This window comes from Falco biarmicus, chromosome 10, assembly GCF_023638135.1.
Source record: "Falco biarmicus isolate bFalBia1 chromosome 10, bFalBia1.pri, whole genome shotgun sequence".
Taxonomy (NCBI): Eukaryota; Metazoa; Chordata; class Aves; order Falconiformes; family Falconidae; genus Falco; species Falco biarmicus.
Genome location: NC_079297.1, coordinates 14,683,543 through 14,699,262, shown reverse-complemented (window position 1 = coordinate 14,699,262; position 15,720 = coordinate 14,683,543). Strand labels below are relative to the sequence as shown.

Genomic DNA, 15,720 nt, shown 5'->3' with positions numbered 1-15,720 from the left:
GGGTGGGGTCCTGAGCGCGTCCCCCACCCCCGCCTTCTGTCTCCTCTAAAGCACTTGAGCATCTTAACTCTGCCTAAGCCACGCCTTGGCAAAGGGGGTCAGTCAGTCGGCCGGGGGTGGGCATCGCGAACCAGCCTGTTCCCCCTTGTTTTATGATGGATTTCCCCCCAACAGCACGGTGGCAAGAGGCTCTCAAGTGTGTTTCGGAGCGCAGGTTCCCCGTGTCTGTGTTTAGTGAGCGAGGTCCCTGTCCCATTTCCCTCCCCTCCCCGGCCACCCCCACCCCCCCCCCCCCCCGGGCTCAGCTGCGAAGGGCTACAGGTGCTGGGGGAGGAGGCGGGGAGTGCCCGGCCCCGGCGCTTTGCTCCGGGGCACCGGCGTGGCTTTGTCCCCGCTGCCGACGGTTTCACCGAATTACAAAGGACGAGGAGGGGAGGGGAGGTGGGGGTGAGGAGAAAATCCTGTTTTCTGCCGCTTCTAGTCCCAGTTCTGCTGGGGACGGGGTGCTTGGTTTGCTTTTGCAGATTTTTTTTTCCCTTCCCACTCTTGAGCGTTGCTGGGTAATAAAGGGGCGAGTGGGATGTTGTTAAATAAAAAGTTAGTTCGTGGCTGTCGAGCCGGGTGTTTCAGTACCTGCGTTACCCGAAGCACGAAGGAGGAACTTTGGGGATAATGCGAGGTGCCTTTTGCAAAAGATGGGGATTGCTCCGACTGCTGTTCTTCGGGGAAAAAGAGCTCTAGGTTTGGGTCAGACAAAGACGTTGCCTCTTCGGGAAGGAACCGCCCAAACCGGGGAGAAGGGGCGCGCTGCAGAGTGAGTAAAGGGTTATTAAAAGTTTTTTTGTGCCTGTTGTTCCATCTGCCAGGGCCCTGTAGTGGGCAGGTTTCTTCGCAACCCTTCAGCTGTTCCATATACAATATTAATGCTGGCCATTTCTATTCGGCATACAACAGCACTAATTGTAGTCTGAGGCATTAAGGCAGCCAGCCCATCTGCATAGAAGCTTTCAGAAAGAAACAAGGAGGGGGGAAAAAAAAAAATCTTTCACCCCCAGCTGGTAACCGGAGAAGTTGGTGCCAATTACAAATGCATAAAGTTTGAGATCTAATTTTCTTTGAAACAGACTCAAAGAAGCCAGTGAAATGCAGCACGGTGCCTGTATTTACACAAATGCAGTTTTATTTTAAATAGTCTCAAACTTTACACCCATGTTTTTGGATGAATCATTTAGTAAGATAAAAAAATTAATTAAAAAAATCAAATTGCATGGGGGCTGTGGGGTGTGTGTGAAGGGAATTTACTTTTTAAATCCTGTTGGCGCTGGGTTCTGTGGACACCAGGCAGGCAGCGACCCTCGGGGCGCCTGTCCCAAACCACGCTCCGAGGGAGAGAACAGGCGGACGCTTATTTTACACCTCTGCGCTGTTCCGCTGCCTTCAGGGAAGCGGCAGCTCCTTCAGACCTGGGAAGACACAGTCGTTCTCCCTGCGAACAGCTGGGAAGTGACTCTGTAGAGCTTGGAAACACCAAAATGGTCGGAAAAGGCGTAAAAGGCCGGGAAGCGGCCGGGAAGGGGGCGGGGGCGGGGCGGGGCGGGCGGAGCTGTCCGCCGCCGTGGTGCTGACCCGCCGGCAGAGCCCACGCGTGGCCGCGCTCCCCGCGGGCTCCTCCGGCTGGGCCAGAGGGGGCTGCGGGGGGCTTACCCTTGGCTGGGGTGTGTGTGGGGGGTGGGGGTGTGTGTGTGTTGGGGCTGCGAGCTGGGAATTCCTGCCGGCTGCTGAAGTTGATGGGAATGAGAAACTGCGGGTAAGGTGCCGGCTGGCGGCAGCGTTTTGGGGAGGTTTGGAGCGGAGGTGAAGGGGAAATCCGGCTAGTTTGGGAACAAAGGAAAACCAAGGACCCTTTCAGAACCCGGAGCTTAGTAGAATGATATCAAAGCTGTCAGCTGCCTCGGGGCTTCTTGGTTTGTCGTGTTAATAACTGCAACAACAGCAATAATAAAATTCATCTGTGCTACCACTCAGAGTGGCACAGGTAGATTTGCACATGTGTGTATTCCCACCCGTGCCGTGTGCGTGTCCACAAATTTATGTGGAAACACGTGAGTAAACACATTTCCCTCCTGCCTTCTAGTCTATCTATTGTGCTTTTTGTTTCTCAAGTTTTAGCATTACGTCTCTAAATGAAATAGCGGAGAAGAGGACCAGGCAGCATTGTGAGCAGAGAGGAGCTGAGTACACCCAGCCCTCCCTTTGATTCTATCGTGGGTGCAGAACAATGGAGATGCAGTGTAGCACTAGGCCTGCTGCCTGCAGATAAGAGTTTAATAGAATTTCTGAATGCCAAAGGTTTAGGATGTAAAATATCCCTGTCTTCGTGGTGTGTCCAAAGGAGATAGAAAACGGCTTTTCAGGAGTACTCTCTGCTGAATACCTCCTTTATGTTAATGGTTTAGGAGCACACCAGGCTTGCAAGCCATAGAAATGGGCATCATAAGAATCTCCAAAGCAGCCTCAACAGTTTAAAATTAGTATTTCTGTCACCCTCTCCTCAAAAAAAAAAAAAAATGCCTGAAATGGGGAATGAAATCCCTCTCCCCTGCTGTGCACCCTGTAATGGTCCGTGGGTGCAGTGGGGTTGCAGGCAGCTTGCTCAAGCCTGCGCTGCCAGGCAGGTGTCCAGCACAGCTAATAACACACGTGGGCTGAAACCTCGGGCAGCTTGAGGGGCTTCTCCCTCCTGCTTGCACCCAACCTCGCCAGGGTGGGAGGGAGCTGGAGAGGGGTGGCTGGGGCTCCCGCAGCTCTGGGGCTGGAGTTTCCCACAGGAGAGTGCATCCTCAGGAGGAATCAACTTCCCTTGCCAGGCTCTGCCTCTGCTCTCGCAGCTCTCTAAAGGCTCCTGGGGTTTCTGTCCGTTTGTGCAGTCCTGCACCTTTTTGTAAACCTTCATGAACATGATGGTGAAGTCTTAATCATCTCGGTGATGCTGAGGTGGTGTGAGGGTGCAGGAAAAAGCGCTGAGTAGAAAGGTGACACCACCGCCCGCCCCCCCCCCCCCCCCCCCCCCCCCCCACACACGGGGCTGCATCATGCCTGTGTTTTCCCTCACTGTCTCTGAAAAGTTGCAACCCAAGTGCCAATGCTCCTGTCTGGCAGGGCGGGACACGGGACCGGGGGATGGGGACGTGCTAATGCCCTTCCTTCTGCACGGTGCCGGGGTCTCTCCCCAGAGTCCCTCCCTCCAGCTCGGCGAGGGTTCTCCTCCTGGGGTGACCAGACCTCTGCCAAACAGAAGCATTTACAAGGAAAGATGATGCTAGTGCCTGGAAAGTGTAGCTCTTTCTGGGAGGAGGAGAAACATGTTGCAAGAACACGTACTTTTCTCACTTAGAAACAATCTCCAAACTATTTGAGTCACCGCTTTCTTTTAGGACTTCATTAGGTTATTCTCCTTCCCATCATGAAACCCAAAACGTAACTGCCTGAGCCACGATCCGTCCTTCCCGGGGTGAGGCGATGTCTGCTGGGAATATGTTGTGTCATTTATTTTATTATTTTTTTGAAGGGGAAGAAAAAAAAATATTTATACACCTTTTAACCACTCGCTTTTGAATATGTATATCAGCTAATATGCAATACTTCCAGGTTCATAGAGGCGATAAATTTCCCAGTCTGTTCTTTATGGTGATAGGTCATCTTCCTAACCACCAATAAATATTGTAAAGTACTTTCGCTGGAGCTGTGCTAACCCAGGGCATCTGTCACTCGCTGCTTGCTGCTATTAGGAATTATTGGGCCGTACCACGCGTTGGGATGCGCGGGGGGGGACACGGCACGGTGCTTGTCGCGCTCGCCGTCCTTTTGTGTTGCTGCTATCAAAGGAACCCCGAGCCTCGTGCATATTAATTATGAATCAGCTCGGGTAAAATCACTCACCTTCTGCCGGGTCTTGGGGAGGGGGGAGTGTGAAGTGAGAGGGGCTGGTGGGGCTGGGAGAGCCCCAACTCTCTGTGCACTGAAGTCAGCAGCTCCATCTCTCTCTCTCTCTCTTTTTGATGCTATACTGTAAATTTATTTCACCTCAGAGAGTAAACAGATATATTGCAACCCCAAGGGTTCATGGGTAGTGTATTTACAAAGGGAAGGCGCAGCAAGCCCCCTCTGTGCCATTTCCATTAATGAGAGCGGTCATTAAGTAAATGAGACATTGCCTTTAGCAGGCTTAAGAGTTCACACACTAAGGAGTATCAGATATTTAATTGAAACCAACAACCCGTCTTACACGCGTGTTACTGGTGTAGGGAAGTGGGCTGCCCTCCAAGAACTCTCCCCCCACAACCTCCCCCATGCAAATTTCATGATTGGTTTCCGTGATGTCATTTTGTAAAGGGGCAGACAATAGCTGTGGGGAAAGGTAAGTCAATATTATGTTCTTTCGCTGACAAAGGCAGATAATGCTGGCTTTTTTCTTTTATTTTTTTTTCCCTTCTCTCTCTCTCTTTTTTTTTTTTTTTTTTTTTTTTTTTCCCTCCTGCTTCCCTCCCTTGGATTGAGACAGAGGGGAAAGGCTTTCGCAGCACACAGTTGATGTAAACAGACGCAGGCGTTTTGCCTTTAGAGCACGAAGGCTGGGTTGTTGTTTTGAAAATTGCACTGGAGAACCGAGGGGATTTTTATGATGATCATCATGCTCCTAGGTCCATCTTTGCTCGCTCGCTCTCTCGCTGGCTGCGAGACGCTAGTGGACATGTTATGCTTCTGACTGAAAAGAGGTTGAATAAGACGAGAAAGGAGATTTCTTTGAAAAAAAAGAAAAAAAAAAAAAAAAGCACAACATCGCATTCAGCCGGGAAACTTTCTGAATATTTCTGGAAGAGGATGCTTGCCGGGTTTGTGGACCGCGGGATCGGTGGATGTGTGCCCGGAGGGAAGCGTGCGCGGTGTTAGCAGAAGACGCTCCCGGGCGCCGGGAGGAGCTGGCGCCGGCGGCCTCCGCGCCCGCGGAGCTCTCGGAGGTGCTGATGGCGGTGCGCGCCCGCGGTGCGGGTACGGGGGCTCCGCGCGTCCCCCGCCCCCCCCCCCCCCCCCCCCCTCAGCCCCCTTTACTACAGAAACTCCAGCCCAAGTCCGCAGTTGCCCCGCTCCGCGGTCTTTAAGCAGCTCTGCGCCCCGGCGGGGGGGGCCGCGCTTTGCTCGCCGGTGGACGCGTGTGCGGGGGGCTGGCGTTTGCCCGCTCAGGTCGCCCGCCGGGTGCTCGCTTTTGCCACTGGCAGACTTTTTTACTTTTTTCCTTTTTTTTTCCCTCTCTTACTGCCCCCCCCTTCCCCAATATTGACTACTTGAGAGTTCTCTATTTATAGCAGCGAGGAGCAGGGGGAGTGTGCCATGTTTGTGGCTGTCTCTGTGCATTGACCACGACAGAAAGCTGCGGGTTCTTTATTTTTAGCTGGCTCGGAAGAGGCTTTGCTCAGCTAATCTCTTTATCAATTTTAGCAAAGTTTGTTGTTGTTCTTCTGCGGGGGATTTGCAGGGGGGAGAGGAGGGAAGGGGCCCGGTGCCCGAGGCTGTGCGTGCGCTGCCATCGCCCCCCGCCAGTGAGGCTGAGTTCGGGGCGCACTTTGCCGGCGGGTAGGACCGACTGCCCCCCAGGGAGGCGGCCCGAAGGGAGGCTCAGCACCCTCCGAGGCTCTCCTACACAAAGGGGCAGGTCGTGGGGGTCAACCCCCTGGGAGCTGGAGGTTTGGGGCATGGCAGCCCCCCTCCCCGAGCCGGGCTGCGGGCAGGGGGGTGTAGGCTGGCCACCGCTCCGCTCTCCTCCCGCTATTGTTGAGCCCCCTCGCACCGAGCAGCCGCTGGAAACAAGTGCAAAAATCCAAATCCTCGCCATCGCCCTGCCGCTACTTTTAGTTATTATTTTTTCTTTCCCTTTCCCCCCTCTCTTGTTGGCTCATCTGCTGTTATTATCAACCTTTTCCATATGGTCACTTTAATTAATGGCAGACAAAAGGGGGTTGGGGGGGTGGGGGTGGAGGGGAAATCCAGGAATTAGAGTTTATAGTGGTTTGTCTCTGATGCTGTCATAGAAACCAGAAGCAAAGATGCCGCCTTTCTACTTCTTTGTATGATCCTGTTTATTGTTCCCGAGCGGCGCAGGCTGGAGCAGGCGCATGTTGCAAAGCGCAACCCACCGCCTGCTGCTGCGGCCCGGGAGCCCGGGCACAACTTGGCCCCTTCGGCTCCTCTCCCCGTCCACCTTGCCTGCCCTCTCCCCGTCCTTCCCCTCCTCCTCTCCTTCGGGAAGGCCAAGGAGAACTTATTTTTGCTTTCTCTCTCACTCTTTTTTTTTTTTTTTTTTTTTTTTTTTGCAAGTAGCTTAGGGGACTGCGGGTTCCCCCACACAAAGGCGAGAAGAGTAGGCAAACTACCGCAAGTTGGCTTTACCCTGCCCGGAAAGCAGCCGGGAGCTGCCCCGTGGGTCCCGGCGGAATTGGGGTCCCGGTACCCCGCAGCGGCGGGTCCGGCTCTGTCCCGGGGTGCCGTTACAGCGGGGGTTACCGTCCCCCCCGGGGCTGGGCGGCGCGGGCCGGGGGCGGCAGCTTCCCGGGGGTTCCGTCGAGGAGCCGGGGGCTGGGCGGGCAGCCCCCCTTGTCCCCTGCGCAGCCCCGGGATGCCGCCTCCCATCCCGGCCGCCGTCGGCCCCTGGCAGCCCCCGGGGGCGGTGGGGGCACCTCGTACTGTAGAAAAGCCAGAAGTGCAGCCCCGCCCCCCCCCCCCCCCCCCCCGTGACCCCCGAGGTTTGGCCCGGCTTGGGGGGGCGTCCCACTGTGGGACGGTGCTTAAGGTCACTGCCAAGGCTGGCGCTGGGGGATTTGGGACTGGGGTGCCTCCTCGTCTTTGGGCAAGCCCAAAGGTTCTTCCCTTAAAGAACTCAAACCTCTCCCTTACCACCACCCCCCCCCCCCCCCCCCGGTCGGTGCTGCTACTAGGTGCTCAGTCCCTTTGCTCCCCTTGTCCCCAAAGCGGGGGGCGGGGGGGCACACGGAGCAGGGGGAGAGCCGTCTGGGGGTCGGAGCGGCAGCCGCTCCAGCTCCCCCCGGCTTTTGTTTCGCAGAGCCGGGCCGTGTCGGTTAATGGCCCGGGCGGGGGGGGGAGGGACGGAGCGAGGGGGGGCACGGCGAGCCCAGGTACCTTCCAGCCGGGGGAATGATGGGGCCAGGGCTAACCCAGCCGGGCCGGGGCTTGCCCCTCCCGTCCGGAGCCGCAACGTGCGGGCCGGGGGCGGGCGGGCGAGGGTCCGGCTCCACGAGCCCCCCTGTCTCGCAGAGCCCCTGGGGAGCCGGCAGCGGAGCGGCCCCGGTTCCTGGCAGTCAGATGATGAGGGCAGGGCTGACTTTGCAAGACGTAGCTCGGCGTCAGAGCAGCTGCCATTTTAGCAGACAGTGCTAAACTGCCCCCATCGCACCCCCCGTGTCCCCCCCCCGGGGGAGACCTGGGCTTTGGGGTGCTGCCTCCAAACTTTCCTTCTTGATGGGGCACGCTGCTCTTCGTGGGCTCTGGCGGGGAGCAGTGCACCCTAAGCCAGCCATGCACCCTAAACGGGCTGAATTACCCAGCTTTTGGAGCTCAGGAATATAAACTCTTCTCTCCTCACCAAATCCCACCGTGGTTCCACATCAGGGCTTGAGGAGGGCAGGTGAGTTTGTACTCCCAAGCCCCCCCAAAATCAGTTTGTGCAATGCAAAATGGTCCCCAGCTCCCTGTCTGGTGAGGGGGAGAGAATTCCTTTTGCAACTTGGGGGTTCTTATTTTGCAAGGGGTGCTGGCATCTGCCCCACTCGAAACTCGGGGGGTTTGCCCCCCGAGAGTAGAGCGAGGAGGGGGAAGCAGCAGGTTTACAGTAAAGGCTGGAGCGTGCAGGAGAAATCCACGGCTGGGCTGGGCTTCCCAGAAGACATGAAATCAGCCGTGGGAAGGGGGGGGGAGACGTGGGGAAGCATCGCGTTACCGCTGGGAAGTCGGCTGTGAGAGTTTGATGGCAAAGTGGGGGGCAAGACCCCGTTCCCCCTCCACTTTGTGCATGTGCGTCAGTTTGCAAACGGAAAGAGTTATTTTTACAGCTGTAAACTGTGTGGCTTAGTTGCTAGTGCTCTTTCCTTAATGACAAAGGACATCTCCTGTCATCACTACATAGCTGTTCCCCTTTCTCGTATATACGGGAGCTGAGGGTGGAGGATCCTCACTGCAAACTTCCAGAGCTGGGAATACACCACTACTCGTTACTCTTCTTCCCTTAACAACCCCCCTCTTTGAGTTATTTGTTGTGCAAATGCTGTTTAGTCCCCGGCTGTGCAGAGAAGGATGCTGATGCCGGGAAGGAGGGAGGCCAAGGTGGCCCCAAAATCCAGGTTTATTTGTCTTTTTGGGAGATAGTCCTCTAGCAGCTGTGTGAAAGGCATTATCAGGTGGGATTAGCTCCCACCCATCCTCTCAGTTCCCAGGTATTTCTAGAGTTTTGATAGGACAGAACTTGCTGTCAGGAAACTTTATGCTTTCCACTTTTTTTTTTTTTTTTACTTTTTTTTTTTTTCTGTAACCCCTGCCTTTTCCATCTTTTTCCTGGGTTTTTCTGGTTTCTACAAAGAATAACTCCAGCACCTACACAGCAGCGCTGGTCTCCTGGGGCGCGTGATGCTGAGTCCCCCGGTGTCTCTGACACCCTTAAGGCTTTCAGATGTTTGCGTGAAACATCCCATCTTAAAATACTCTGTATCGCTTCTGAGGCTGTTTACCTTTGAAATGTAGAAACTTGATTCCCCACCTAGTCCTTAGAGAGGAGATCGTGGTGTGAACAGGGAAGTGGGGTGATAAGCATGTGCTGTGAAAAGTTTCTGGGGTGGAGCAATGCCCTGAAACACCTTCCTCCTAGAGTGAAAGGAATGTGCATGAGATTTTTGCTCCGGGATCTGGGAGCCAGGTCACGGGTAACAGCAAAGAGCAGGGCTGGGGCATCCCTTCTGCTTCCTTCAGAGATGGGAGGGAGATCTGCCACCCACCCCCACATTCCACACAAATATTTGCACCGGGGAGAAAAGGGCTTGATGTATGTCTATTTGGAGGACGCAAGTTTCTCCTCTTGGCAGGTTAGCTCATCGGAGGGGATGCCTGGCAGTGCAGCGGGCTCCCTTGCAGAGCCTGGGGCAGGGCTGAGATACCGAAGGTGAAGAGAAGTTCCCAGGTGTCCCCTGCCTGTGCAGGTTCGCTGGAAGCCCTGTGTGAGAGCAGCAGCGCAGGAGGGCATCCCTCCGCTTCTTGGAGCTGCTCTGCCCTGGCATCTGGGGTGGGAGGGAGGATGTTTCTGCCCTGAGAGGTGTGGACACTGGGGTGAGGGCATCTCTGAGGCACAAGCATGTGTTGGACACTTATGTTTAAAGACTGTTAACATTAAAAAACACCTGAATGGAGTGACTCCTCAAAAACTTGAAATGTTTTGTGGATTTTCTGGACTTTTTAATAGAATTAATGAGCTGGAATTTTAAGGAAAAATGGCTAAATATACAATACAAAACTAGTGGTTTTCTATTGTTGAGGGTATTCATCCCTACAGCACTTCTGTGAGGTTTTGCTGTGGTTTTGCAGGTGGGGATGAGGAGGCAGAGAAGATTTCTGAGCCAGAAAGATCCAGGCTAACAGCCTGGGATCCTTGTGTGAAATCTTGCTCCCTTTAAGCAGGGATTTGCCCATTGAGGGACTCTATTTTGAACATCTCTGGCTGCTTTTTAAAGCACTGCATCCACCAGTGCTATGGGAGCCTTTGGTGAGGCAAAGCCTGTATGAAACTGGTCCAGCAGTGCCCTGGAGGGACCTGGCACTGGGAGCCGTGGCCATTTTGGGGCAGACCCAAGTGGGCAAAGGCTCACGTGGCTCCTGCTTGTTTACAGATGAGTGTGGGGAAGAAGATGTGGGATGAGTGTGGCTGGGGCTCCATCCTGCCTCCCTGCTCCTCTGCTGATCTGATCGGAGCATCCTGGTGTATCGATTGCTGTGCACGCGTTCATACGTGACTCAGATGCCCGCTGTGTTTTATAGGAGTGAGGAAATGCAGGGAGCTGTGAAAGCTTGTGTGGGGAAGGGTGGTCTGGTGTGAAAGGATGGCAGGAAAGAGGAACACCGAATCACGCACAGTTTAGTTGAGGAAAGGGTGGCTGAGATCGCTTTGTCCTACCAGCCAGGCTGTTCCCAGCAAGTGTCAATCTTACAGCAGAATAATAAAGTGACACACTCGGCAATACTCTGCTTTTCATTTTGGTTTGGTTAAAAAAAAAAAAAAAGATAAAAAAATATAATTTTCACCTGAATTAAAATACTTTTGATCTTTGTCTTTCATTGAACTTTTTGCTTCAGAGAGAATAGATTAATAAACACTTTCAAATGGAAAAACATAGTTTGGAAAGATCCCCCTTTTATCTTTAACACAGAGCTTTAATGCTAACCTGGGTATGGGCTGGCTGTCCCTCAGTTCCTTCTGCCTTGCTTTTTTTATCTTAACAACAATAAATTTGCTTTTATTGTGATCATGCTGGCCTTTACTGGTCACTTTTTATTCTTTCCTTTTTTATTTTGAAGTCAGCACATTAAAAAAAAATTGCAATGTTATTTTAATCAGACCAAATGAAAGAGCAAATCAGAGCGAGAATTTTAATCTGCCCCAAGCAAAACTGCCTTGTACATCTGTCATGTTGGGATTAGCGGAACTCTTTAAAGAAGCTGAAGACTTTTTAAACAAAGTATTAAACATTTGTGACCTGATTTCCATTCTTACAATATTCTCATTAATAAGAGTGCAGGCTGAAAGACATCTGTTAGGTCCTATTTGTTTTAAGAATATTAAAGAATAATATGAATATTGGAGGGGGGTGTGTGTGGGTGGAGGAAATCTAATTGTAATATTTAGAGCTAAATCTCTAAGCTGCAGTATTGCAAAGTGATTCTGTGTCTGACTTGGAGCAGGGTGGGGGGAAACAAGTCTTGGTAAAGCCCATCAAGTTGGATACTCCGTATTGTTGGTCTTGCTTGGTTAGTTTAGGCTGGTAGTGCTTGGGTGAGGCTTCCCGGCGGGCTGTGAGCTTTGCCTGGTGCTCTGTCCAGGCTGCAGTAGTGGACAAGAGGCAACTCTACCTTCCTGAGATAAAATCACATCTGAAACGAAAACCAAGCAGCAATGCAGCCTTAAACTGTGCACAGATACAACTCGTATGGCTGCAGCACCTGCATGCATCAAGTGCTGCCTTGGACAGCCAGAAAACAGCAGGAAGGGAATGAAAACGTCCTTCTTGGGTTTGCTGCTTGTGTTTTATTTGATGCTAAGGCAGTTAAGTAAATGGCCCAGCTTGGGCTCCTAAGGGAGGGTGGGAAAAAAAAAAAAAGCCAGGCATGTGTTCAGTAAGCTACTTGCTGAAAGAAGTCTACACTATTAACATGGGTATATGGTTTAAGAGAAGGTTGCTGTCGACTGCAATCTTTGCATCTTGTTTATGCTTGCTGGGTAAAATATTAACTAAAGCATCTGAACATAAAGTTCTGGTGTGAAAGAATATCAGCAGGGGAGAGCCATATGGTGCCAGCCTGCTAACAAAATACCAAACGCTGGAGATTCCTTTTTGCAGAAGACTGAAAACTCTCGTTCCCATACATAATACATGAGTTCACGCCTTTGATTACTCTAAACATTAGTCCAAGCAGTACAGGCGTCTCTCTGGAGCTAACACAACTTAGGGTACGCAGTTCTCATCCACCCTCTTCCTTTACATAAAAGAAATCAATGTCGAGCTGTTAAGATACAAATATCCAATATGCTGTAAGACAATATGTTTCCAAAACTGCTGCGTAAGCTGCCTTTCCTCTAATTAAATATAAACTGCACTAGAAACTCAGGTTTCTTCGTTCCTTTGCTTGAAACCATTTGGCCAGCGTATGGCTCTCCCTAGGACGGCATCCACAAGCCAGGTCTGTGCCTGCTTTGGGGAAGCCCTTCACACCTTGTAGGTGTGCTCAGACCTTTGTGATCAATGCCGAGGACTGCAGTCCTCTCTCTGAGCAGCAGCTCGTGGGCGCATTTACCTGAACGCCCCTGCAAGCCAAGGAGTGGGGTGTATTCAACAGCAATGGATTCAAACCCTGCATTAGGAGGATCCCCTGGTGAATATTATTATAAGGTACAAGAGATGGCTCTGGGGGAGCTTTCATGCACACGGTATTTAAAACCCCAAGGTATTGCTGGCAAAATCTGTAGGTGACACTTCGAGCACTTTTGAATTTCTTTTTTTAAACAGTCTCTCGAAACCAACAATTTAAGGTTGAAAAACTCTGCCTTGTGCTTGTCACTGGGTTCCCCAAGCGCAGCTTATTAAAGGTTGTGATGAGTACCCAATTACCTGTGCGTAGAAACACCCACGTACTGTGGAGAAACCTCCCCAGCAGCTGTCTGGGGTTAACCCATGTTTTAGAGCTGGAGTCTCTCCCTGCTCTGGGGGTCTCCAGCCTGGGAGAGGCAGCTCCAGTGGGTGGAAAGCAATGTCTGTCTGGCAGCTGTGGGTTCGGGGCCAAAGCTTGCATCTGAGTCACTTGTTTCAGCTCTTGGACATCCAAACCCTCTTGGAAGAACATCAGATTTAGCACCGAAATGCAGAACTGGGCTTTCCTTTTTCAGCACTGGTTTTTCCTATCTGGCTGTACAGGCAACGCGGAGTGGTGGGATGGAAATTAAGTCACAGTCCAACCCCCCGCTGGCTGAATGTCCGGTGCACATTTTGGGGCAGGACAGAGCAGTATCCCGGGGGGAGGCTGCTCCTGTGCACTGCTGGGATAAGTGACAGTGTCAGATGGGCTTTGAGAGAAGTTGCCTAATTTCAGCCAAGCACTTTTGAAAACCATCTTATGGTGGGGCTTGAAGCCTAAGCAAGAGCCTTCCTGGGGAACATGTGTCCAGTCCTTGCTCCTTAACTAAAACCCAAACGCTTGTGTGGGAATGAGAGAAAATAAATTGGTTCCTTTCCCTGGAAAAGGCAAAAAGTCTTTATTTATATGACATCAAAAGCCTTGGGGCAGTGATATTCTGGGTGAAGTTATCCTGGGCAAAGTTAGCCTAACCAGTGGCTCTAGAGAGAGGAAAGGAAATATATACCTCTAAAATGATGTGGCCATGAGCACGTCTGGAGTCACAGCTTCTCCTGCTGTTGCATACATTTCTCCTCCATAACTTTGAAGCTTTGCATCAAGCGAGCTGCTGGCAAGCAGAGTTAAAGGTTTGTTTGTTGCCCTCAATATTTTGATGTAATTAGTCAGCAAGCAACTCGCTGCTTTTGCCCAGAGAAATGCTCTCTCCAAGAACACAAATGACAGGAGAGGATTAATAGCCTTCTGGAGAGAGCTGTTCCATTTTTTTATTATTAAAAAACAAAAAAGTGCCTGAGAGCATTGTTGTTGCTTTAAAAAAAAATGACAGTCTAAACAGTTACCTTTGCCTGCAGTGTCTCAGAGGAGCATGGAGTTGTCAGCTCCTCTCCCGCATCCCCTAGAAAGTTTCGGCTCCCTCCCATCCCGGAGCAGCTTTTCCTGGAGCAGCAAAGTGGCTCTGGCAGGTTGGCTGCCTCCCCTCTGCGCTCGCCCGCCACGCAAGGAGCGTGGCTGGGGAGAGCAAGGACACCGTGGCAGAAAGGGGCGGACTGGGAAGTGAGGAATTTGGACGAGAGAGAAACTTCCCACTTATGGGCTACAAGCTGATCCTTGGCTGTGGGGTGTGAGGAGCGGGCACAGTGCTGGTGACCTTGGGCTTGGCTGGCTTGGCATCAGGACAAAGCTGACGTGGTGCGGTGGGCTCAGCCGGTGCAAGTGGCTGGACGTGGGGATGAAGGCTGCTCCCACAGCGCTGCCCAAGGGCACCCAGCTGCTGCCCCATCCCGCCTCGTTGTCCCAACTTTGTATTCACTAGCAAATGCAGGCTTCTCTGGGAAGGACAGAAAGTTATCACTTGCCTCTATTTAATTTCAGTTACATGAGGTCCACAGGAGCACTAAGAGTGGTGCCAGCAGGGCTATAAACTTAACATATTTGATGATTCTCCTTCTTTTCAAGCAAGTGGTGCACAGCAGCCATCCCATTCAGCGGTGATAATCCTGGGGGGCTGCGACATTACTGCTGGTAGAGTTGTGCACTGCAGTGGAGGCTCCTTTTTAATAAAACCATTTGAAGGGTCAGCTTAATTGCTTCATTTCATGGTACGCAGCATGGCACCCTGTGCATGGCCCTGGTCTGGGAGGCTTGGTGTGGAAATGGGCATCAGCGTGAGAGTGCTGAGCCTGTGCCGTGAAAGGGGATGCTGGTGGGGGACTGAGAGCCAGCGGGCACTGTGCAGCACTGCCTCTTACCCCAGGGGAGTCGTTGCTGCACGATGATCTCACCTCCTTTTATGCCTTATTGCTTCTGTCTCTCTGACTCTGTATGGCACATGCTTACGTGTCAACTTTTCACTTCTTATATGGCAGCAGAGAGGAAAGGCTTAATATCATAAAGACAAGCTGGCAGCTGGGAAGTAGCCCACTTAGTCATCTAACTTTGCGTCAGAGGCACTGCCAGCCTCTTCCCCAGCTCTTCCAGGCAGCTTCCCCCGCCTCTGCCTGACCTGGTGTCACACATGGTAGAAACCCCCATCTGGAAAACCACCTGCTTGAGCAAACGCTCTTGGTGGACCCCAGTCCTGTGCTGGGGGTAAAAGGGTTTGTGTCCCCCAAAGACGTCTGTGTGCCCAGCTGGGGACAAATTTGGGTAGAAGCAATGTGGGGTTTTGTAGCTTTTGTGGGTTTTTGCAGCTCTGTGGTTTTGCCCAGAACCTACAGGGCTGAAAGTAAGGTCCCAGAGCAGATTCAGATTAACTTGGAGTGTAACAGTCAACACTGGGGCATCTCTGGAGGTCTGGAGCCCAGAAGGCTCCAGAAGGAAGAGTCATTGACAGCTAAATCTATAGATCACTAAAATGACGGAGGAAAGATTAGTTTAGATTTCCCCTGTTTCTTCTATTCTTTCCCTACACACTGGGGAAATCTATATTTGCTGCTCAGAAACGGGTACTGAGCCAAACGCTGTGCTGCCCTGTCCCAGGAAGGCCATCTGCAGCTGCCTTTTCTCACTTGCTATTCCTGTATGCAAAGAACCTCACTTATTACCTTTGCTTTTACATTTGTCTTCCTCCCCAGCACTCAGCCTTGTATCCCCCTCTGCAAGCACAATGCTCAGGCTCACCTTCCTTCTTCTCTGTTTCCGAACAGATAATGGAGCAATTTGGATGCAGGGTGTCCAATACCCAGCTGGGTCAAGGCATCCAACCGGATCTGTTTGACATCCATCCGTGCTGGGAGTCTTTCCCTGCGCAGGCATCAAGCAGCTGTGAGAACGGGGAAGCTTTGCTTGCAGCAGTTGCCGATGCCTCCTTTCACCCCTCAACCTGCTGGGGTGGGCTTCTGTTCCTGGGTTAGGGGGACAACCCTGTTCCCATCCCATGGGTGAGGAGATATAAGCCAAGGGCTGTCTGGCACGTGGCTGCTGGCATTGGGACTATTGTGCAGTGGTGCTCTGTGCTGCTCTCCCAGAGGTTTACCCTTCTTTCAATGGCTGGGAGAAGGAGAGGTGAACTAGAGGGGTCTTGGAGCTGAAATCCCCTAATCT

General features: G+C 52.2%; 1 protein-coding gene across 6 annotated transcripts in view; it reads left to right on the top strand.

Annotated features, from left to right (window-relative positions):
- Positions 1-4,156: 4,156 nt before the first annotated feature.
- The window catches only part of MYT1 (myelin transcription factor 1), a 62,394-nt gene continuing 50,830 nt past the window's right edge, over positions 4,157-15,720 (top strand). For 4 of the 6 annotated variants that reach the window (XM_056354916.1, XM_056354913.1, XM_056354915.1 and 1 more), the window contains exon 1: positions 4,551-5,049. In XM_056354916.1, coding sequence (XP_056210891.1) covers positions 4,917-5,049 — 133 coding nt within the window. In that variant the 5' untranslated portion in view covers positions 4,551-4,916. Of the gene's footprint in view, positions 4,418-4,550; positions 5,050-15,720 lie in introns of those variants that run through there. The other 2 variants (XM_056354917.1, XM_056354918.1) reach the window with 2 other exon arrangements.